Source organism: Asparagus officinalis, chromosome 6 (assembly GCF_001876935.1).
Source record: "Asparagus officinalis chromosome 6, Aspof.V1, whole genome shotgun sequence".
NCBI classification, from domain to species: Eukaryota; Viridiplantae; Streptophyta; class Magnoliopsida; order Asparagales; family Asparagaceae; genus Asparagus; species Asparagus officinalis.
Window position 1 is genome coordinate 76,883,580 of NC_033799.1, and position 23,252 is coordinate 76,906,831.

Sequence of the window (23,252 nt, forward strand, 5' to 3'; positions counted from 1 at the left end):
CAACGGAGATGATCGGCACCCCGCGAAACCCTAACGGCGGCGGCGGAGAGAGGCGATGAGCGGGCGCTCGTTATGCGCCGTCCTCGGCGATCTTGGATTCAGCAACGGGGAGGAGGCGCCGGCGATGCTCTCGATCCCGATAGCTTCGTTTCAGTACGAGGAGGTGCGCCCTGTCCTCGATTGGATCTGCTCCACTCTCCGGCCTTCGAATGTCTTGTCCACCTCCGAGATCTCGCAGTAAGATCCTCTCTTTGTTTCGTGCACTTTCCTTTTTGAATTTTGACTCCAAAATCGGTTGTCACTTGAAGATTTTTGGGGAATGTGCATTACAGTTTAGTTTTCTAGGGTTCAGGGGCAACTGAATTAGAGAGAATTTGTACAAAATTACTTACATAAAGTACAAACGTTGTTTACTTGCATTCTGCAGTTAACTTTAGGTAGGCTTGAAATTGGGTTAGAAATCTGCTTTTGCTTAAACTACTTTGCGGAAAGTGGGAGTTTGGAAAATGGATCTAACTCACAGTTTTTGGGGGAATGTGGGTGTCGTTTGTGTGCAATTTGATTGTTAGGGTTATGGAACTAGTAAGTTGGGGAAAAAAACTATATAAAGTAAAAAGACTATTATTTTCTGTGATTAACCTTATGCAGGCCGAAAAGTGGGTTAGAAATCTGTTGTCACTTGAAATACTTTGCGGAATGCGGGTGTTGTCCGACTGTAATTTTATTTTTAGGGTAAGGGTCTTTGGAACGGTGGATGAGATTTCGGCTGTATACCTCCAATATAATCAAATTTGATTTGTCTGGAAGAGAAAAATAATCTTCATTTGGGAGTTCTTGTATAATAGCAGCTAATGTTAGGGAAATAAGAACTCCTAAAAATTAGTGTTAACAAGGGAACCCAAATCTCTGATAAACATACATTGGTTATCCTATTTATTCAACGTGGGACTAAATGCATCTTAACATACCACGATGCTTCCATAGTCTTGGCGCCCATGCTGACTGATTTGCTTTAGCCTATTCCATTAATTACCACAATCCTGGTCTCACTGCTTTGGTGTTGCAATTGACTAGTTCTGAGCAAACACCGCATGTGATGTCACCACCATCCATGCCCGCTCCCTTGCAAATGGGAAGATGGGTTGGTTCTGATATCATTTATTGGAGACATAGGAGAACTCACCCGTAAAAGCTAGCTATTAGGAGGGAATCCAAAACTCTTAATAGACCCACATTGACCTACCCATATCGTCAATGTGGGACTAATGGACCCAAAAAACTAGCTCCTTTTGTAGTTAAAAAAAAAGAGATTTAGGAGCAACCTTGGAGGAAAAAATGTAAAAAAAGATTGTTTTTATAAAGATAGAAAAAGAAAAAGGAAGAAGAAGAAGAAAGAATAATCTTACTTTTGCATTTAGTAATCATTCTTGTGTTTGATTGACAAGATGAGGATGCTTCATATTTCTGTTGTTGGAATTTTATGGACAATGCACCTATGTTTTCCCTCACATTTTCTTGAGAAATGGGCGTTTCTGAAGTTTAGGGTGTGGCAGGAGGTGGAGGACAGAAGACATTGGTTACTTTCCTCGTAAGCTTAAATAAATGAAGGGAACAAAGAGCATCATTATTTTTCTAATGGTTTCTCATTCTCTGCTTTTTAGGTATGAACAATTTCTCCAAGAAGGGAAGCTATTAGAGGTATGCATGTTTATTTTCACTTATTTGTACTTATTTGCAATTGGAAATTGTTCCCCTTGCCTCTAATGTATAAGTAGTTATATCATGCTAACGTTTCATATATTCATTCACATGTTTCAGTTTTTGGATTATTTTGATGAAGGATTGGAGAAAAGCTGAGAAACAATATGGATATTCTACTAATTATTCAAGAATGTGACATAATTTGCAAAATGTTTCAATTTTCAAAAGAACTCGTGTATGAATATGCTCATTTGTTAATTTAGCATGCATGACACTAACAGTGTAAAAGCATTAGAAGTGTTAGTGCATAACACAACAAACCTTGTTTCCTTCATGTCACTCTGTTGATTGAAAGTGACTCCACTACCATACTTTCATTTTATACTTTGGAATTGGCAAACATCCTTTAGTCCAAGTACAATAGTTAAATTACCTGAGCGTGTTATGACATGAAAATCCTTGTCAGGGAGAGGACTTGGATTCGGCATTTGATAGCATTTCAGCCTTTTCAAGTGGGAGAGACAATCAGGAAGCAGTTTTTGGTGCTGAAGAAAGACTTATTGATATTAGGTAACAGTCTTTTCTTCCAGATTTTCTTGTACTCGGTATTTGTTCATTATAAGTATCTGTTTTGTTCTTTTAGCAATGTCTATTTAAGGATCATTCTCTCTGTTTTTTCTTTTCTTGTTCATCTTAGGGATATACTGTTTATCTTAACTTATTTAATACAAGCTGAACATATGTCATATATTAATGCAATTCCTTTGAAGGCAATATATTTTAGTTATTAGCAATATCCTCACTCAGTTGTAATACGGGACAGGAAGTAGAGAGGGATTTTAGAGGTATAGTTAGGGTAAAGAAGGTTGATTTTCAGATGAAGAGGAAACAAGAAGTTTAGCTGCAGCTATAGGGCCAAGGTTGGGTTGGGCTGCATTTCAGGGGTTTCCTGAGAGGATTAGGAGGCAACAACAAGAAAGGCTAGGTTTTTATTTGTTAAATTCGTTAGGTTTGTGACATTGGTCCAAGTTTTAAAAACCACTGTAATATACATTTTTAGTTATTTACGTTTACATGCCATGCAAAGATTTAACTGGTGAATAAAGCTTTATATATATGTGCACTATAGAGAATGTGACGTATGTGGTATCCTGTATTTCATGATCACTGTCAGAGCTGACAATCTTGCTAGGAACACATCAAATGAGCAGTTTCTGTCCGTAGGAGTTGTTTTCTTTAGAGGGTTCTCTAAATAGAACCTATACCAGTGGATTAAGCTAACTAATATTTCTAGGCTTTTATTATTGATTGTAGTTGTTTGACCCATATATCGTTTACTTATCATTCAATTTCCCACCCACCTAAAATCTGAAAGACTGAAAATAAGCGACGAAGTAGAACCAGAGTTAGTACCTAAATCTACTAGAGCAGAAAGGGTGGTTTTGTTGGGCACAATCTATTGGGTTTTTTAAAATTTTATACAGTCTTTATTTCAGGTCATCGACTCATCACATTAATATTCCATGAATTTTATTATTACTTCACATCAATGGAAGGTATTTTATGATTGCTTTCATTATTGCAAGGTCTCATAGATTTTCTTTTTTATATTTATCCTGTTATCTAGCTAAGATAGTTATATTCTAGCATCAAGGTTTTAAATATCAGATATATCAAGGAAATATCGAACAACCAAAATGCATATCGGATTGCAATATCGGATTGCAGATATCGGGGAAATATCTGGATTTGCAGTTAATATCAAAGTGCCATATTTGATGATGTGCATATATAATATGATGCCCTAAAATGTAATCTAAACATGCTTAACGAAGCTGAAACATACAAAAGTGTAAATAATGCATGTTTAGTAACACTAAGCAATTGGAGAAAATTATTTAAGGAAAAGGGCCTATTGGAATTTCATTGGCTGAAATTTTTTGCTTATAAAACATTAAATAAATTTTGCAGAATTATATTACTTTGCAATAATCCATATAGAAGGGCACATCGGTCAACATATTAACTGATATATTGGCCATGTGAGGGATATATCACCCAAAAAATGTCAAAAACCACTAAAGAAAATTGAGACCATATCTTTTTGCGGCAAAATTTATTAAGGGGGTCTTAGTCAATTGGGACATTGTTATGCAAAATGGGATAATTGTTAAAGTAGAATAATTTTTCGCTAGTGGGATATTTTAGTGGGATAAATAGGAACAATTTTGTGAAGCGGAATATTTTGATAAAATAACGTGGGATAAATATTTATAATCATGAAATATATATTTATGCATTTTGAAGATATAAATACTATTTATGTATTTTAAACTTACTATTATTGATTGATAATTGCTTACAAGAATGTTCTTTACTATTAAATAACTTTTGGTTAGACTATAATATATTGACTTTATTATAATGATGGTCTAATGATGGTGATAACCATAATAGGAAAGAAGTAAAGAAAAAAAAGAAATATAAAAAATAAAAAATAATAAAATAAATATGAGTTCTAATTTTTTACCACCTAGCTCCAAGCTAAAACTTGGAATAATTTGAGAGACTAGAACTCTCATTTTTGTATAGAAAAATAAAAAAGTGGGATAATTTTGTACCATTATCCCAATTCTAGTTTTGTTAGAGTTCTACTTGACTAACACTGTAAATTTTTGTTCTAGTTTTAGTTCTATGTGACTAACACCTTAATAATTTATCCCACATATTATCCCAGTTCCAATTTTAAGTTCTAGGTGACTAACCCCTCCTAAAGAACATCTTGGCTACATCGGGGATATTTAAAACATTCAAGTGATTTGTAGAGATAGATATGCAATTTTTGTTCAATTTCTCTCCTAAGTCCATAATCTTCTGTTTCTAATGTTGCATGTATATATAGAACCTAAATTTGTTGTAGAGTAGCTCTATTTAATTTGTGTGTTATTCAATGTTATTCTAATGTTGTCCTTTTACCCTTTAGAGAAGCCAAACTGGCATACAAAGCAGAAGTTCTAGAACTGCAAAAGCAGCTCAGACGTCAGCAGTCCCAGTTTGATTTTTTATCTAGCCAAGTTTCAGCTTTGATCCAAGGACGGAGGGCTCGAGTAGCAGCAACATCTGCAGTCAATGGACAGCTTATAGCATTAGATGAGAAGCTTTCTGCTAGAAATCTAGAGGTGGTGCTTCAATTCAGCTTGTTAAAATTTATGCATATGCTAATATTTTCTTCTCTTGCAAGAATATTATTGATTAACTTCTCTTGTTTGATTATCACCAGTGTCTGCCACCAACATTTCATCACCACTACCACCACCAACAACCACCACCACCATTTCTTTTTCTTCTTGCCCCTTTATTAAATTAGTTTTTTCTTCTATTGTTCGATTAAATTAGTTTTTGCTTCTATTGTCTTAACTGATTTCCACATTTCATCACCATCGTTATCACCATCTTCATCAGTTTTCATTCTTATTTTCTTCCTTCCTTCCTGAACTTCCTCTTACTTTTACATATTGTAATAGCACATTTGATGCTATTTTAACACTATTTTAAGAGGACACAGTTTGGGTACATGATCATATCTTCTACTGCATCATTTAATGGAGTCACCTGTGGAAAACCTAAGTTTGAGAAAGTGAATAAAAGGAAACAAACCGTCAGAATATTCACTATGTGCTGGGTGGCACCCTTTTATGGCTTTATCCTTTGGTGCTAAAATTCCTGATCATTTAACGGAATTATTCGTAAGAGAGCATTGCCAACTGCTGCAGACTGAGGAGGCTAGCTGGCAGAGTTCTCCATTATATGCATTGTGTAAATTCTTATGCTTATGTTAGCAAATTCCCTGGACCATGGTAGAGTCTTAAACTATAGTTGCAGTTTAAAGCAACGAATTAATTGGACGCACATACCCATGGACTAAACTATTCCAAGGCCATTTTATTGACGTGTTAAAAGCAACATGAAGAAGTACTTCTAAATGTTGAAGGCAGGAAGACTTCAAATAACATCCCACCAATATCTTTCAACCTGAGCGACACACAAGCCATGTATATATGCACATAATATGTCTTCTGGCAAAGAAGAAGCGAGAGGTTCATGTCAAATAAAGGATCATGCTTGCTAGTTCTTAATTGAACTCCTCCTAAGCCTCTAGGCCAGAATGCAAAATCAAGGGAGTCGAGTGGACCTAGATAGGACCTCGCTTTTGTTCTGGCACTTGCTGCTTTATTTCAGTCAACAAACATGTGCCATTTTGCTCCCCACCCAAAGGAGAGATGAACGCTAGAGAAGCTTTCATGGTATGCCATCCTTTCCTTAATGAACCCAATCTTTGAAGATTTACTGAATCCACTCTCTCTGTACCCTTTTTTCCTCCTTAAAGCACTAAACTCTCTGTACCCAGTCTATAATCACGTGCAATTTCCTTCCCCTCTCAAATGAGACCAAAGCTGAGCTTGACACATGAGAACTATCATAGTAGGTCAACATTTCCTTAATGAAACCAATCTTTGAAGGTTTACAGAGCTTTCTGAGAATCTGAATCCACTCTCTGGCCGTATAACTTTTTTCTACCTCAAAGCACTAATCTGAATGTTTTATACCTTAAGATCTTCCACCCATTTTGAAGTTGGAGATTCTCTTGGCTTCTAGGCTAATCAGCCAAGGCCTTAAACCTCTAAGATGACGTATAAGGTTATCTGGGTTGTCTTGTTGTTTAATCTGTTGCTCGGTCTGTGCCTAAAGCGGTGCCAACTCTGTAAGGTCAAATGACCACTAGACAATCAATAAATCTATTAACGTGGGAACTTTTTGGAGTTTGGAATTGCAAGCCAAGCTTGTTTTTATCTCCTCTGCATACAGTTATATTTTCGTTCAATCCATCATATTTGGAAGTGCTGAATTGACAATCCTGCTTTTCTGCTTAAATACTTCAAATTTTGTTAAATCAACTATGTTGCCTCATGGTTTTGTAGAGAAATAAGAACTTTCTTCACCTAATTTAACATATCTTGAGTATCTATGAGTTATTTAGCTCCCATATAAAATAACCTTGTGAAATCTGTAGATTCAGTTGGCAATTAATTCTAGAAACTCATTAAGTTCCTTTGATGAATTTCTTAATTTCAAGACATACTTTATGGCTGATCCTGTTTTGATATGAACACGTTGATGATGATGATGGTGATAATAATGATGCTTGAAGGTTGTGCACACTTGAGTTCTAAACTTGGGTTTCAATAAGGAATATCTTAGTCATGTACAACAGACTGCTCCGGGGACAACAGTGCATATGCAGTTGCAAATCTCAAAGTTATGGCAAAGAATCCAAGGGGTCCAAACAGATAATCTTTAAGCAGGCACTAATAGCCTAGCAGCTTATTTATATCTTAGTTCATATCAAGTCTATTTCAAACCTCTTTTGATGTTTAATACGACGTACAAAGTTAACAAGCTCTATGTCAGTTCTCCTTAGAGTACTAAATAATCAACATGAAAAGATATGTCGAACATGAATTTGGAATTTATATCTTCAAGGGAAAAAAATTCTTTATTAACTAATTAGATAAGTTTGGTGATTTACAGAAGATCCGAAGTACTTACGCAAATAACTAGGATTGTCAATAGGCACTTAACGTAGACTAGAGGATACTTTGGAACTAAGTTGCATGGGTACAGATACCGGTAAGGTAGAGTACGGGGACACGACTATATATATATATATATATATATATATATATATATATATATATATATATATATATATATATATATAGTATAATATATATATATAATATATATAGAGAGAGGCAGAAGAGAGAGAGAGAGAGAGATTAATGGGTATCATATGCTCATATGAGAGCGATTCCCTCATATACAATGATGTGGCAACAATTCCACCAAGGTGAATAAAGTATGGAGCAGAGAATGCTCATAAATACACTTGCGGGAGATTGTGTCACATCATTGATATATGCCAGAGAATCCTCTCATCATGACATATGGATACCATTAATCTCATATACTATATATATATATATATACTATAATATACTATATATATATATATAATATATAGTGCTTATGTTAATATTCGGGTATATTTATCAGTGTTAAAATTAATAATTTACATTAGATCAATGTTTTTTCATATACATAAGATTAATAATAATATATAAGAAATAGATGTGAAGTGTAGAATATACGTTCAAGAAGTGTATGAGGAGTGTTTTCAATTAAAACATGTATTATGTAATTGAGTATATGCCTGAATAAGCATGTGCATATATTCAAGTAATGTCCAAGAAGTTTGGGTACGGGTATGTGCTGGGTACGACTTCTGATAGCAGAACACATGTAACATAGCTTTGGACGTACTCGGAAAAAATAGGACAATATTCGGTAGGACGTAGGATATATCATATTGATTTTAACCCTTTACATATTTGTTCCATATTTTTAGGCAATGTAAATATGAAGAGTGTCATGTGTAGGTGCTTTATGTCCCTTTAGTACTATGTAAACAATAAGCATGCTTTGTTATTCATGCACATTGAACTGAGCATGACTAATCTCCCAATCTTGTAGTAATCCTTTTTTCTTATACAGCCTGTTTTGGCATACGGCCAGTGTCTTTTTTACAGGAATTACCCTTGCTCCCTTGACATTTTGTTGGGACATGGACCACAATGAACCAAATAGTAAGATAGTCGGATTCAATCCAGTTCATTTGCCATTGTTCGAATTAGATCTGTATACCAAATGATGTTCAAGTTCTATTCGTTTATACAATTCAGTATCGATAATTATTCACGGATATTTGTTTAGCTCATTCATGCATATTGTTTGTTTTATTCCATAACCGTCTGTTACTTAATCGATAATTATTTATTAGTAAAAAGAAGTAGTTTATTATATTTCTGCAACAGAATATACAAATGTGATATAGGGACGTTGATACTGGAGCAACAAAAGTATGTGTCACACTGTCACACCAACAATATAAAAGCTAACAGATGTAAACAGAAACATATACTCTACAACACTTAGAAAACATTCCTACTTCCTAGTGTAAAGTAGAAAAAGTTCCTAGTGCAAAGTAGAAAACGCTCCTACTTCTTAGTATAACAGTACAAGTTGCTTTTAGTTGTAAATTTAGTATACAAGAAGTATGTAATTATCAAATTTGAGTCCTAACTATTCTGTGTCGGAGAAGGTGCTACATCCGTCTACGTGCAATTACTACTTTCTTCTGAATGGTTTTACATGGAGAAGGCGACAACCTACATGCAAATGATATTTGGAGTGATTACTAATTCTCGGCTTGATACATCAAACGTTAAGCACGTCTTTTTGACAAATATGAGTATAATTATTCACATAGGGATCAAATGTTGTCATTTTTTCCAAAAATTCATGACAAAGGACTACAATGCAAAATATAAACAAATAGTTTATCAAATGAATCAAATATGTTGCAGATGGTTAAATTCGATTCATTTATGAATTGATTTGAACTATTATTCATTTGTTATTAAGTGAACTATCGAATCAAATATAACCAGATAAATACACAAATAATTAATAAATTATTTGTTAATTATTCAATCAATTCCCAACCCTTGCATTTTGACATGATAATTCAGGTAACATTTTTTAACTGTGTATTTCTAGTTATTCACTGTATTCTGTTCTTATCAGCTGTGCTGTGATGTACGCTCATTCCAGAGTTGTAGTGATAGTTCTTACTAATTTAGAATGGAGCAAGCAGTAGTAGCAGGATGCATGTGAAATCAGATCTCAAGGACATAACTCATGTTTCTTTATGTGTTGTGCATCCATGGATTCTGTATATTCTTTATTTTTAGCTCGTTATATGCATCCTTGAATAGTTGGCATCATATGTGGAACCAATTTCTTTTTTCATCTAGTCCTTTAGTATGTAATTATCTGCATATCCATGTTCATGACTTCATGGATAATGATACCTTTTCATGCTTGTATTTCAGTGGTTTATGATACTCAGTCGTTACGTATTTTCTATAACATATATATTGCTTCTTTATCCCCAGATCATATGCCATAGGTTATTTAATGCATATTTGCCTCATGAGAAAAGTACTGCATTATGATCTCTATTTCTTACTTTTAGATGAATGCGGTTCTTGGAAAAATTGCCTCTACCGCACTTGAGTTGGCACACTACCATTCAGGGGATGGTATGCTTCTTCCCTTCTTTTCCTTTTACTTCTGGTTCTTGTCTTTGTTGTTGAACTTGAAGTTTGAAGTGATGTCTAAAGAGTTTTACTTCATGTGTTTAAGGTTTTCTTTTATTGGTTCTTTGTTTAGTTAATATTTCGCTGTCATTATTTATTATCTCATCATTATTATTTATTCTTATTTATGCGCTGCTGAAATTTTAGTGTTAATTCATTAACCAGAAGATGGGATCTACTTAGCTTACTCAGATTTCCGCTCCTACCTAGCTAATGATTCCGTTTGCAGCAAGGAGCTAAACCAGTGGTTTTCTAAACAGTTTGAGAAGGTACATTATTTAAGAACTATTGTTGTCTATTTCTAAGTTCTTGCGATTTTGTTGTCTTGCTATTAGTTTATGACATTATGTCAACTTGATAAAGGCTCTTAGAGATGATCATGTTGAATTGCGTTAACCTTGCGCTAGCCATTTTATGTTTAATCAATTTTTGGGGCCTAGGGTGTAAATTACTAGTTTTCTTTTCATGATTGCTACGTGGATAGAACATTTGCGGTCATGGTTGAATATGAACTGCTCCGCTGAAATGTGGGATTATCAAGCTTTATTGAAAATAATGCTGTTGTATTATGCATACCTGATCATATTTGTTGACTGCAGCTTGTTTAAGCTCATTACGTTCTGTGGGGTTTCTGTTTCACATAATATTGTCCTGAATGAGCTGGGGCTTATCTGTATTCTACAGAACGTTTTTGGGTATTGATGTATCATAAGGATGCATTTTTACAGAAGCAGTGTCAGTCTCTATATTAATTTTTGACTTTGGATATTATACCCAGTAGATAGACGGAAGATACCAACTTATTTGATTAGTGGCACAGACGGATTCATCGGAAGATATTAAAACTTCATGCCAAGAAGCTAATGTAACTATTCGATTTGGACCCAATATTCCTGCCTAGTACTGATATTGATGCCTTCAACCTTTTTGCTTTCTTATGCAGCATAGCAGAGTCACAATTTATAGTTTCAAAATTGAGGATAAAACGTGAACATGCTAACATAGTATCAAATCCAACTATTATGTCTGTCATCACAAGGATTTACAGGATTATACTTGATGGAGTAAGGACTAGATATAGACCCAAGAAACATGGATTGGAGTGGTTGATATGTGTATTGGTAATGTTAGTTTAGTGATGGCGATGATCAAAAGATTTGATGGCTTTGCTTCAGTTCTGTTCTAGTCTTACATTAATCGGGTGTTCACATTAGCGAACATGCTTACAGTTCGGAAAAATGATAAGAATCAAAATATCATGTAGACTGTAGAGAAAAAACTTGATTACTTCAAAGAATCTTGCAAGTTGCAATATTGAGATAAAGATAGAAGGTTGATTTTCTCTTCAGATTTAATAGATGATAAATTTCTGTATCAGTAACTTAGAGCATAGAAACTGTCAACATATACAACTTTTTTTGAGGAAATGCAAATGAAAAAAATAAAGAAGACAATAGAGAGAAGTTACTGAAGGGAGTGAGAGCAGAAAACTTTAAACTCCTAAGAGGAACTTCAATAATTAATAGATTCTTAGTTGCTATCAGCTTCTTGCTATCAGCTTCTTACTATCAGCTTCTTAGGCTTTACATGGTTTTACTTCGGAAAGGAAAATCCAAACCTCTTATTGCTGACCGAATGATTGAATCTGAAACAAAGTATTCAATAAAATGATGGCTTATGGAAGAAGGTTTTCAGATGCGTTTGCAATTCCCTTTTCAGCTTTTGCTGTTCCCTCTTTTACTGCTGCGAGAAGGGATCTTCTAATAACTATGTAGCGAGGACGTAGTTACAGGAGATCCATTTTCACCCTTAAAATTTCAATTTCTTTATTCTAGCCACACAAATTTATTATTTTTCTTGGTGTGGTCTATTGGCTTGTAAGCCCTTTAAATGTTTCTTGTGCATTACCGAGCTTCAACGTTGTCCTCTCTTGTAGATGAAAACTGCATGTCTTTAAACAGACAATAGAGAGCTAGATGGTAATAAAGAGCTAAATGTCTAGGTTGAGCCTATTTTCAATCCTGTAAGTACTCGTTGTACCAAAATAACTTGCCCAGGTACAGACAGACTGCTGGACAGTAATAAGAAGTAGAAAATGTCTTGGTGGAGCCTATTTTTAATCCCGAAAATATTTACTGTACCATAACTTGCCTAGGAATAGAGAATGGTTAACAAAAAGTGTCAAGAGTTATGACACCATCATCATATCTTCTTAATTTGAACTCTATCAAATCAAACACGAACTATCCAAACATAATCTTGCTCAACATGAGCCAAGCTAACTGAACCATATTAATCTAACTGGAAAGATCTATGCATATTCACAATACTACAAGATGAAAATTTTGGCTGCTGGATTATAAAAGAATAGCTGTACCATCCTTTTCTTTTGGCCAATCTGTCAAGAAGTTCCTGACCATGGAGTTGGATACAGCTGATCCCTTGGTTCATTATACATAATAAATAATAATCACACCTGTGTTTAATCAATGCTTTGGTTCTGTTTACATGTATAATTATCAATCATATAAGTGCAATAGTAGTAAACTATTCTATAGGCACTTCATTACCTTTAAACCTTTGATCATACCACGTTTCTATTAGCAGTATGCATTATTTTGTTATTGCATCTAACATACCTTTAGGGACCACTATGCTAACCTGCATATAGTTCAACTCCTATACTTCAACTAATCTGCACGAGTGTTACTTGATTCAATTCAGTTCATTCAGAAACCAACTTCGATCAATAAAAAACATGATTTTTCCAAATTCCTTTGTCTTCTTTAATATATTCCTGTTCTTATGCAAAAAGTTGATTGTTATGGGTGATAATTGACGTCTGTTATAGTAGAATATCTATCAAATTCCATAGTGGTGTGGAAAACCTTGAAACCTGTTTCTGAACTACTCAAATAATTTGCGAGAGCAAGTATAACATGCATGCTACTCATCAAAATCTTTCATTATGGTTTGATTGGAATATTTAGCAATCTACCTTGGAATCATTGTCTTTCTTATATTTGGTTAAGAAAACGGATAGAAATTTAATACTATTATATTTCCTTGGATCTCTTCGTGCTACTATTCCATTTATATGTGCTAAGACACCGCCAGTTCACATGCAAACATGAAGCATCTTAACACGTAATCAAATAAGCTCCAACATAATATACGCTTAGTTTTGTTTAGAGCTTAAGGAAATAGAGAGGACTGTTATTCTGATACCTTTCAAGGGTATGTGGAAAGCTAGTTCTTGTTTCAGTTAATTATATATGTAGATGAACATCATATGACTCCAAAGTACACATTAGATGCTGCATGATGTTGATGTCGAATCTATGTGATAGTGAAAGCATCTAACAATATCTCTTGCTTAAATAAACAAAGGGTTTTAACTTTTATGGTCGTCCACTAAAAGTGACTTTACAATCATCATCATCATCATCAACATTATACCTTCACCATCAACAACTGGCGTATGATATGATTGCCTGTGTGCGTTAATGTTTAAGTAACCACCAATTGGTTTAATGAACCTTCTAGACATTAGAACATTGTGAATTTATAGGCTATTTGGCAACTCTACTAGCTTCTTCATAATTTTAATGTATCAAAACTAATTTATCTTTAACTCAGGGGCCGCTTCGACTCGTTGCTGAGGAGGGTAAATCCAATTGTTCATGGGTGAGCCTGGATGACATCACTAATTGCTTGAAACGAGGTATATTTCTGGTAATTTCATGATATCTGTATGCATCTGAGAATCCGAATCTTTATCAGCAGCTTTTATCATTTTGATTTACTTACACCAAGACTTTAAACTGGGATGCTAATTATGTCGCCTCGGGTATCTTCATCAGCATTTGAGGATTGCAAATAAACTTTGAACATGCACAATATTACTTACGTGAAAATAGTGGTGTTTCATGCATACTTAAGGTTTCATGCATACTTAAGAAAGGTCTTTATCTGCTTTGCTTTTTATTCCTGCACAATGTGAAATATTGGGTTGTTGAAAAGTATGTCTTCTTCATATTTTTCTAGCAGTTTGTTGGTTTGTGCAATATAATTTTTGCTCATGTATTATTTACAGCCTGATACATGAAAATCAGCATATTTATACTTATGTTCTTTAGAACAGGCAAGATGTGTACTTGTAGATACATCTATCTTCAAGTTATGCATTCTTGAGCTTGCACATAATTTAATACTTTTCTATTCTCAATATTGTTCAGGAGACACGGAGAAATCTCATCATCATCATCGTATAGCTGAGTTGCAGCGGCTACGTTCAATGTACACATTTTTGGTTTGACATCCTTCGACTTTTTATTCCTTGTTTTTTTATTTGGCTTGTGGAATAGGCTATTGGCTTCATCAATAATCTTACAATAAGTCTCCTAGAAAGCTCAGAATTGTATGTTTAAGTGACATGGTTTCATGGTTCCTGACTTCCTGGCCTCACAATGCACTTCATTATCCTAGAAAGGAAGACCGCAACAGTGTTTTTATAACCAATTGGTTCAAAGACGTAGTTAGTTAGGAATTTATGTATGAGTCTATTTCCAGATAGAAAACTTATCTGCAGGATCATTACTGTCTTCCATGTTAATGAGATGTTTCATCTGAAATTCAACTACTGTAGTATTCTTAACATCAACTGTGTAGTACATTCTGCCCGCCTTGTTGATGATGTAGTAAAGGATGATGGCTTAGAATATCTCAATATGAACGAGCAAAACTGACCTGCGCGTTGCCACGACATTAGCGTGGAAATGACGCAAAATGACGGTCTAACATTTGGTTTAAAACCGCACTGTATTATCTAACAGCTTAGAAGAAATAATATAGCCATAGAAATAAATAACAGTCTAACATTTGATTTAAAACTGCACTGTATATCTAACAACTCAGAAGAAATAATATAGCAAGTTGCGACAAAAATATATCAACTTACACCATATAAAACTATTGAAATGCATAGTGAATTTGCGATGGAGTGTTTGACGACTAAGGTTAATTTGTGGAAGTGGATGACTTTAAAAATAAACAGAGGTAAGACTTTGGGTTTATTGGCAGAAAACCTTTTTCGCAAGCGAGTTAGTTTAAAAATAATGAGGGTAAAACTTTGGGTTTATGTGCAGAAAAGACTCATCTTCTGCTTGCGATACCACAATATTAGTATGGAAGGAACTTAAGAAATAACGGTTTAAACATTTGGTTTAGAAGTACATTGCATCTATATAGCAAGGAATAATAAAATAGAACAACTTAGGGACAAAAAAATAAAAGTGTAAACGCTTGCTTTAAAAATACATCATATTTTTGTAGCAGATGACGAAAATTATAGGGTTTTTTTTCGAATACTAGTCCCTTAAATCTTCCATATTTTGAAATTAGTAGCTCAAATCATTAAATTGCTATTAGGTCCCTTGATTCTTAAGTTATTTTGAGATTAGTCCCTCAAATTGTTGAAATTGCTGTTAGATCCCCCGATTCTTAAGTAATTTCGAAATTAGCCCCTTCATTCAAGAATAAACGCAACAATTAGAAGGAAATTAATCCCAATTATTCATTTCCCTTTGTAATGTTAGTGAGAGAATGGAAGTAAGAAAGCACTGTCAAAAAAAAAAAAAAGCGAAAAATAACACTTTAACCTTGTTAATCAGTTTTTGTTTTATAGGCAAAAGACCTCATCAACAATTAGTAATGTTGCGACATTCATGTGAAAAAAAGGCAAAAAATAATACCACTTCGTATTTCAGATCTGAGAGTGATTTTGGAAGTGAGTGAGTTTAAAAATAATGACAGTAAAACTTTGGATTTATAGGCATAAAACCGTAGTAAAACTTTGGAACTGGATGGAAATGGGATAAAATTTTTGATTTATAAGCAAGAATCACAACTTTGATGTGGGCCGGCTCAGAAACAAATGGAGGGAAAATTTGGGCTTAGAGGCTTAAAAAAAGAAAATTGCTTCCTCCCTACTATAAAATGAAGTTAATGCTTCCCCTCATCAAGTCATATTATCTTATCAATGATACCTGCCCCCTTCAAGTTCAAATTTCATTCTTTTATCCAGCAGGTAAACCAGTCAAAGGCGCATTGGACTTTTCCTTTCTGCTCTGCCCTTAAGCAAATAGTCATGTGGTTATCTTCGAAACAATTGCAAATAAAACTTCTAAATATCTGAAAACTGCAAAATCAACCCCTAAACCGGAACTTCAAAAAACCCAAAATCATAAAATTTCAAAAACAACCATGAAAAAATCCAAAAAATTACAAAGCGGCCTGTTAAAATTTGCAAATTACAAACCAAATTTGAAAATTGCAGACCAAAATTGAAAATGATAAAACAGCCCTTAATAGTCGCAAAATTGCAAAATAGCCCCTTGAAATCCCGAAACTAACAAAAACAACCCTTAAACATGAAAATTGTAATCAACACCTTTAAAAATCGAAATCCCTTAAAAATTTAAAACTCCACACCAGTCCTTAAAACTTGAAATTACAACCCCTAAAAATCCAAAATTACAAAAAAACATCCCTAAAAAATATTAAGTTTCCAAACCGGCCCCCTTGAAATCTGACAATTAGGAAAACAACACACTATAAAGGACTGTTTTGTAATTTATGGTTTGTTGGGGCCTGTTTTTGCAATTTCTTGATTTTGGGGTTGGTTTTGCGATTGTCTAGTTCCGGGGCTGTTTTTGTATTTTAGGGTCTTTTTTGTAACTTCTGAATTTTAGGGACTGATTTTGCAATTTTCAGATTTTTAAGGGTTCAATTTGCAATTTTTAAAGTTAACCACTCAACTGTTTGATTAGGGGTAAAGTGGGAAGGAAGAGCTGAATGTACCTTTGACTGGTTAACTATGGGGAGAAAATAATAAACTTTGAATTTGAAGGGTGTAACACCTTTGACCATATGACTTGGAGGGGGAAGCATTGATTTCTTTTTTTTTTTCTTTTTCTTTGGGGTGGCATTTTCCCCCAAAAAAGCCTTTAGGATTAAAACGGTGTACTGCAGCTATGAACAGTGTATAGCTACAGTAAAATAACCAATTGTTTTAGTAAAGATAGAAATTGTTTGACTTAGAGTGTTGGCTTTCAATAAACAGAGTTTAGATACAGTGTTGTTAGCTAGGGTTATGCAAGTGATACTTAAGTTTAGCCAGTTAACCTTTCTACTGTTTACATGTTTGATACTATGTTCTAGACCAAGAAGGTAGCATCTATGTCTCTGATTATTGACGGTCCGGTGGCTGGATATGGACTTTTTTGTTGCCTCTTACAATGCTTCTTAGCCTGGCCAAGTCAACATATTATCCATACCTGACAATATTTACCACAATCTTATTTTGTTTACTATCATTACCAAATGATCCTCTTACAATCTTTCTCAGCTATGTGGCCAAGATATGCCAAGATAACATATTATCTATACTTGACATATTTAGCACTATCTTATTTTGTTTTTATCATTACAAAATGGCGTTACTTGGTGCCAGTTCATGCTTTTCTAGGTTTATATTCTTTTTATCCATTAGCACAATCATCTTCTTCTTTCTGATTTCAGTTTCTATGTCTTTTTTTTGGCTATGCAAACCTTTGGCATATTATGCTACATGATGGAGCTGTGTAACATCATCATACATGTCAATATTTAGTATAGGTGGAAATCTCTTGAGAATTTTTTTTGGGTTCCTTTTGAGAACAAGAGAGAGATCATATCAAATGATGTACATGGATATCTAAACGGAATTATAAGTTTGTGAATGATATTTAATTCTGAAATCCTTGATGTTAACTCTGTTGGCTGATTCTCTTTTTGTCATCATTGGTTGAGTCTCTTTCTATTATCGTGCTTTAACTTCTGAAACTACAGTGTACGCTTTACCATCCATGATTTGGAGACAGACACTATAGGATGTACATACAATTAAAGAAGGGTCTTTAAAGTTGATAAGTGTTTCCCTTGACTGTAGACCATGAATTTGAGGGAGAAAAATTGATTATCTGGAGGATGTTCATAGAATTATAGAAGGGTTTTTAAAGTGGAGAATCTTCAATATGACCATAGACCATGAAGTTAGGGTGAAACATTTATGAGACCTATGTGCCATAGTATATGCTTCATGGTAAGTAGTTGGACAAATTGGTAACTTGTCCAATAACGTTTGTAGCTTAAACGGTTGCATGGATTAGTGGACATGCTAAGGGATAGGATAGAGGAGTTAGCCACAGTTAGACGTAGCTTTTATAATTGAAAAAAAAAGAGGTAGATTTGCTTTAGATGGTTTGGGCATGTGCGGTAGAGGTTAAATTTTGTCCTAGTTAGGAAGAATGATAGGGTTGTAGTTGAAGAAGCAGCTAGGTTTTGTGGTTGTCCTAAACAAACATGGGTGCAGGAAGCAACAAAGTGTACGATACTGCTATTCACATCCTTACCAGCAGGGAAATTAGCCCATGCTTGATAGTTTAATTTTCACAGATTTTGATATATATGAAATGTGATGATGGAATCCTATGCTCATACATTTCTAATATTTGTTCCCCTTCCTCTGGAACCTTTATTTTGATAGATGCTCAATAGCAGTTCAGATTGCAGCTGCAGACACCAAATATACAGTCAAATCACATTATTGCCTTATTAGCGAGTGCTTATATTGTGATATTTTCCACGTGGTGCATTATTACTTTGCAATGCATGTCTGTAGCTATTTACTTCTTATTTATCATTTCTTGAGACTATTCTTGTTACTTATCATAGTTTAATCTGCAACAGATTTGCAACGAGTGAAAGGCAGTGGGTTGAAGCCCAAGTTGAGAATGCTAAACAACAAGCTATTCTCGCAACGCTGAAGTCTCAAATCTCTTCAGATGAAGCTCACATACACCGTGATATACATTCTCTTAGGTATTTTACTAATCAAGCTTTACACTCTATTGTACTACATATTGTAAACTGACTAGTGTTATGATATGCTTTTTGTATCAAATCGAACCTCAATATTTCTCTCTTATCATGCCTGGTGGTTGTCATATGCTATTGTTTGTGCAATATTGTATTGTACCTTTTTCTTTTGTTTGTGAGAAGAGTGCATCACTTTCGTTTAGTCATGTAGAGCATTCTGCCGTCGTACTTAATAATGAAGCCAGTTTGAAAGTTCAGGCTTAGGGTGGTAATGATTTTGTTTTCAAGGAGACAAGTACCGTACGTTAATTGAATATTTGTGTCATGCAAGTGAGAAGGTTTCTGTTACCTAGATTATAACAGCAGACATTGTACTGTTGTCTTGCTAAACCAACATGATGAACTTTGTCATAGCATGTAGGATTAATTGATATTTTGTTTGTGATCTTATTAAGTATGTCTTTCATATTTCAAGTTCTATTTGGATCTCTTATCCTGTTTGCTCGGTATTTATCACTTTTTCCATCTGCATATTCCATCTTTCTAAGTAAACACAGTAAATTGTGGATTTATTTTTTTTCCATTTCCAATTTGTCCATGGAAAGATCTCTTGAAAAGCATTCAAACAAGTCCCATAGTTTTATCCTTAGGACATGCACTTTTGGTGCTCACTTCACATTTACTGCTCAATACTTTGTCCTTTTTATGTACATTTGTTATCAAAATCTCTTTCTTCAAGAATATTCCTTTAGATGTATCTTGGCAATTATAGTTTTTGCACTTTTTACGACTTGGCACAAGCTGCAAGTTTTAGCTTGTAGATGGTGTGATGAGTGTAAATATATAGAGATCAACAATATTTGGAGTCAATATGTACTTTAGTCTGTTTCATTGAAGGAGGGTATTGATATACTTCTGAATCCTGATAATTTCTATGCTAAAGAAAACTAGAGACCAAACCAGTGTCATCACTATAGTCTGTCATTCTCCTTAGCTAAAGACTGAAGTGCAGCCTGCCACTTGCACTTGACAACTGGACTAATCTGTTGATATGGTCTACACTTCATACATCACTTGAAGCAAATGCCATTTTGTTTGGAGAAGAGAAAGATGATGAGTATGATTATTTCTGTGTGGATACTAAACAAATCTTTGAGGCTTTTACTAAAAGCAATAAATAATAAGGTGGACTGAGTACCGTACGAGACCAGTGTTATTAATACACGAGGCGCAATGTAGGGTGCAAAGTCCCTCTATGTGCACATATACAAGGTGCAATGCGATGTGCCGGAGTGAAGGGAAGCACGCAGCCAACGTAATTTTTCAAGATAGATAAGCAAGCACTAAAGAACATGCTCATAAAAGATGACTTTCTTAGTAGAGCTTATGAGATTCTGGTTTTTACCTTGGTTTAAGTATGGTCCTTTGACACCTTTGTTTGGCATGTGGTTGATCTTAAAATGGCATCTTTTGTATGCTAAATATAAAAAATGGACGATTGTATGGATCTCCTAAAACTGATTCCATGTCAAGAAATATTGGAAATGGACCATGTCATCCTAATATGGTTGGGTAACTTAGTTTTATTAGGTTTTCTGCAGTCCTCTGGCCTATGGTTTTATGTACCTGCAAACAGTTTGTAAGTTTTTGTAGCTTTTCTATAGTTTCCGTTCAGTCTATAATAAATTTCTCTTGATGTTTGCAGGGGTCTTGGTAGCCCCTGATATGAATGCCTTGTTTTCTCTGAATCCAATTTGCTAATCTAGGATTACTTTAGTAAATAATTGAAGTAGATTAAGAAAAGTGGCTTGTTTGTGTTGGATAGGTAATTGGTTACTAGAAATAATGTCTTTAAAACTTACAGTAACATGATTTATTAGCTCTTTCGCATTGGTGGTTAACCAATAATGACTCCATCTTTCTCACCTCTGTAACTGAAATATCATAGTTCCTGGGGAAATGTCGTTTCATGAATTAAATAGAGTTATTAATCTTACCGTCTTGTATTTTTTTTTGTTTCGTGTTTTAGTAAATTCAAGTTTAACAAATTTCAGCATACAAGTTCCAGTTTGTTACAAAAATGATCGCAACATTTTGCAAGAAGTCTCTTCTTGTCTTCTACCCACTTAATCTGGCACCCTTCTCTTATGTATTCGCTTTGCAGGAGAAAACATTCTGAATTGGCTGGAGAACTTTCAAATCTTCATCGGAAAGTCCAGAAGTTCTTAGCTGAGGTATATAATTGACAGATCTTTTTGTGGTGTATAGACTATCCATACTTTGTTTATGGCTAACAACTGTTTCCAGCATATGCATGTCTTCCATATTTGGTATTTATTGGATCTAATTGACTTTCCTTTCCTTGTGATGCTGTATATTTTGCTAAAAAAAACTATTCCCTTTTTAAATGACGAGCAGAGTAGTACTGCAGTCATTTGTTTCTTCTTGTGACAAATCGGATTTTTGATGTGTATTTGAGTAACCATTTGTCTGTTTTCTTTTCACAATGGACTATTTCGAGACATATCAGGCGGGATTATTAATGTTCCTATAGAGAAAATAGAGAAGACAGTTATTATTCCATCTAATCCTAACCTCTCTTATATAGAGATTAGGAGGATATTACAAAATATGTATGAGATAAAATCATATTTAATCACATCTCACAATATCTCATAACATCTTATAATATCTACTAGATTTAAATAGTAAATACTAATAATATCTAACTCTTCCCCTTAAGCTAGAGCATATATACTATATGTGCAACTTGTTGCAAATGGAAATAAAATGCCTAGTTGCAAGAGTTTTGGTAATGTCATCTTTGCCTGAAATATTTGAAGATGTTAGCAATAAGAAAGTTATAATCACAACCAGTAAAAACCCAAGGCGGGTAAACCAGTAGAAGAAGTCTTGGCTAGTATGCTAGTAGAAACTCTAGGTGGGTACGCCAGTAGAAACCCTAGGCAGGTAAGCCATAGAAACCCTAGGCAGGTAAGCTAGTAGAAACATCGAAAGAGGAGCGCTGTTGCTGGAATAGTAAATACCACCTTTTTTATTTAGGTTATTTTGTGAAGGATGTTTGATAAGATCTAGAAAATAATAATGCTAAAGTTATTGTTGATGGTGTTGAATTCGTTGATGCCATCAAAGCCGTCGAAGGGAGCATTAAGGTCATGCAAAAGCCTCTCGACAGCCTTGAGATCTAAAAAGATAGGAGAAGGTATGTAGGATCAATTAGGCTCTGATACCATGTAGAGAAAATAGATAAGGTAAGTTATTATTTCATCTAATCCTAACATCTCTTAAATAGAGATTAAGAGGATACTATGAAATAGGCAGGAGATAAAGTCATATCCAACATCTCACAATATCTCATAATATCTTGATTCTTGTAATATCTACTAGATCTAAATAATACATGCTAATAATATCTATGCTAATAATATCTAACAGTTCCTTTCCACAGGAGATGTTGCTGTGAATGAAGAACATCTTTCATAAAGTTATAAATCAAATATGAATACTTCTTTCCTATCAGCCTTTCATAATCTAAAAGACTTGTTAAATCATTGCAGAATTATATAATTTTTTTAATGCTGGTCATTCTTTTGGATGTCTAAACTTCTTGCATTTTTCTCCTTTGCATGGAAGAAATTGTGTAGATATTAATTAATATCCCCTCAGGCATCTCTTATGAATACTGTGCACTAATAATTCAGCTATTCCAAATCTTGTATACTTTTTTATCCTTTGTTAATGTGCTTGCCTGTCTTTCAAATCATCTTACCCTTTCTTATTATTTCTTTTCTTTTTGCAGACTATTCCATGCCTATGTTCAGAGCTTGCTCAACTTCAAGACACGTATATTTTGCAAGGTATGTTGTCACAAAAATTCCTGCATCTCGCAAGGTAGCCTCTTACCATGATAATGGCCTAATGAAGTTACTTCTTTCTGAATTTTAGGGGATTATGATTTGAAGGTCATGCGCCAGGAGTACTACATTAACCGGCAGAAAATGGTTTGTCATTTGTATTGTTCATCTGGAATTGTGCAGTGATAGTTTCTAATACCTTTTCTTGATGGATGATCTGCAATAGTTTGATGCTGGTATCTTTAAACTTCCTTTTGATTTTTTAAAATTATTTTTTTTCCTTTTGTTGGAATTACTCTAAAAACTACCTTCTTCCCATGAACATCCTTACGCCCATTCCCACTTCCTGTTAAGCGTACCAAACACAGCATGTTTTTGAAGTTGGAATTGTCATTCCATAGAAATACTCATTCCCACATTTAGTGGATGAACATTCCTTTAAGTTGCTAAGGAATGGGCATTCCCACTTAAGTGAGTG

General features: G+C 34.3%; 1 protein-coding gene across 1 annotated transcript in view; it reads left to right on the top strand.

Moving 5' to 3' along the window:
- Window positions 56-23,252, top strand: part of LOC109846355 (AUGMIN subunit 3) — a 27,071-nt gene continuing 3,874 nt past the window's right edge. Inside the window, exons 1-12 of the mRNA XM_020415580.1 lie at window positions 56-237; window positions 1,662-1,698; window positions 2,168-2,271; window positions 4,685-4,880; window positions 9,857-9,923; window positions 10,146-10,249; window positions 13,620-13,704; window positions 14,219-14,279; window positions 18,771-18,902; window positions 21,064-21,133; window positions 22,720-22,777; window positions 22,866-22,921. Of these exons, the coding sequence (XP_020271169.1) occupies window positions 56-237; window positions 1,662-1,698; window positions 2,168-2,271; window positions 4,685-4,880; window positions 9,857-9,923; window positions 10,146-10,249; window positions 13,620-13,704; window positions 14,219-14,279; window positions 18,771-18,902; window positions 21,064-21,133; window positions 22,720-22,777; window positions 22,866-22,921 (1,152 nt within the window). The remainder of the gene's footprint in view (window positions 238-1,661; window positions 1,699-2,167; window positions 2,272-4,684; window positions 4,881-9,856; window positions 9,924-10,145; window positions 10,250-13,619; window positions 13,705-14,218; window positions 14,280-18,770; window positions 18,903-21,063; window positions 21,134-22,719; window positions 22,778-22,865; window positions 22,922-23,252) is intronic.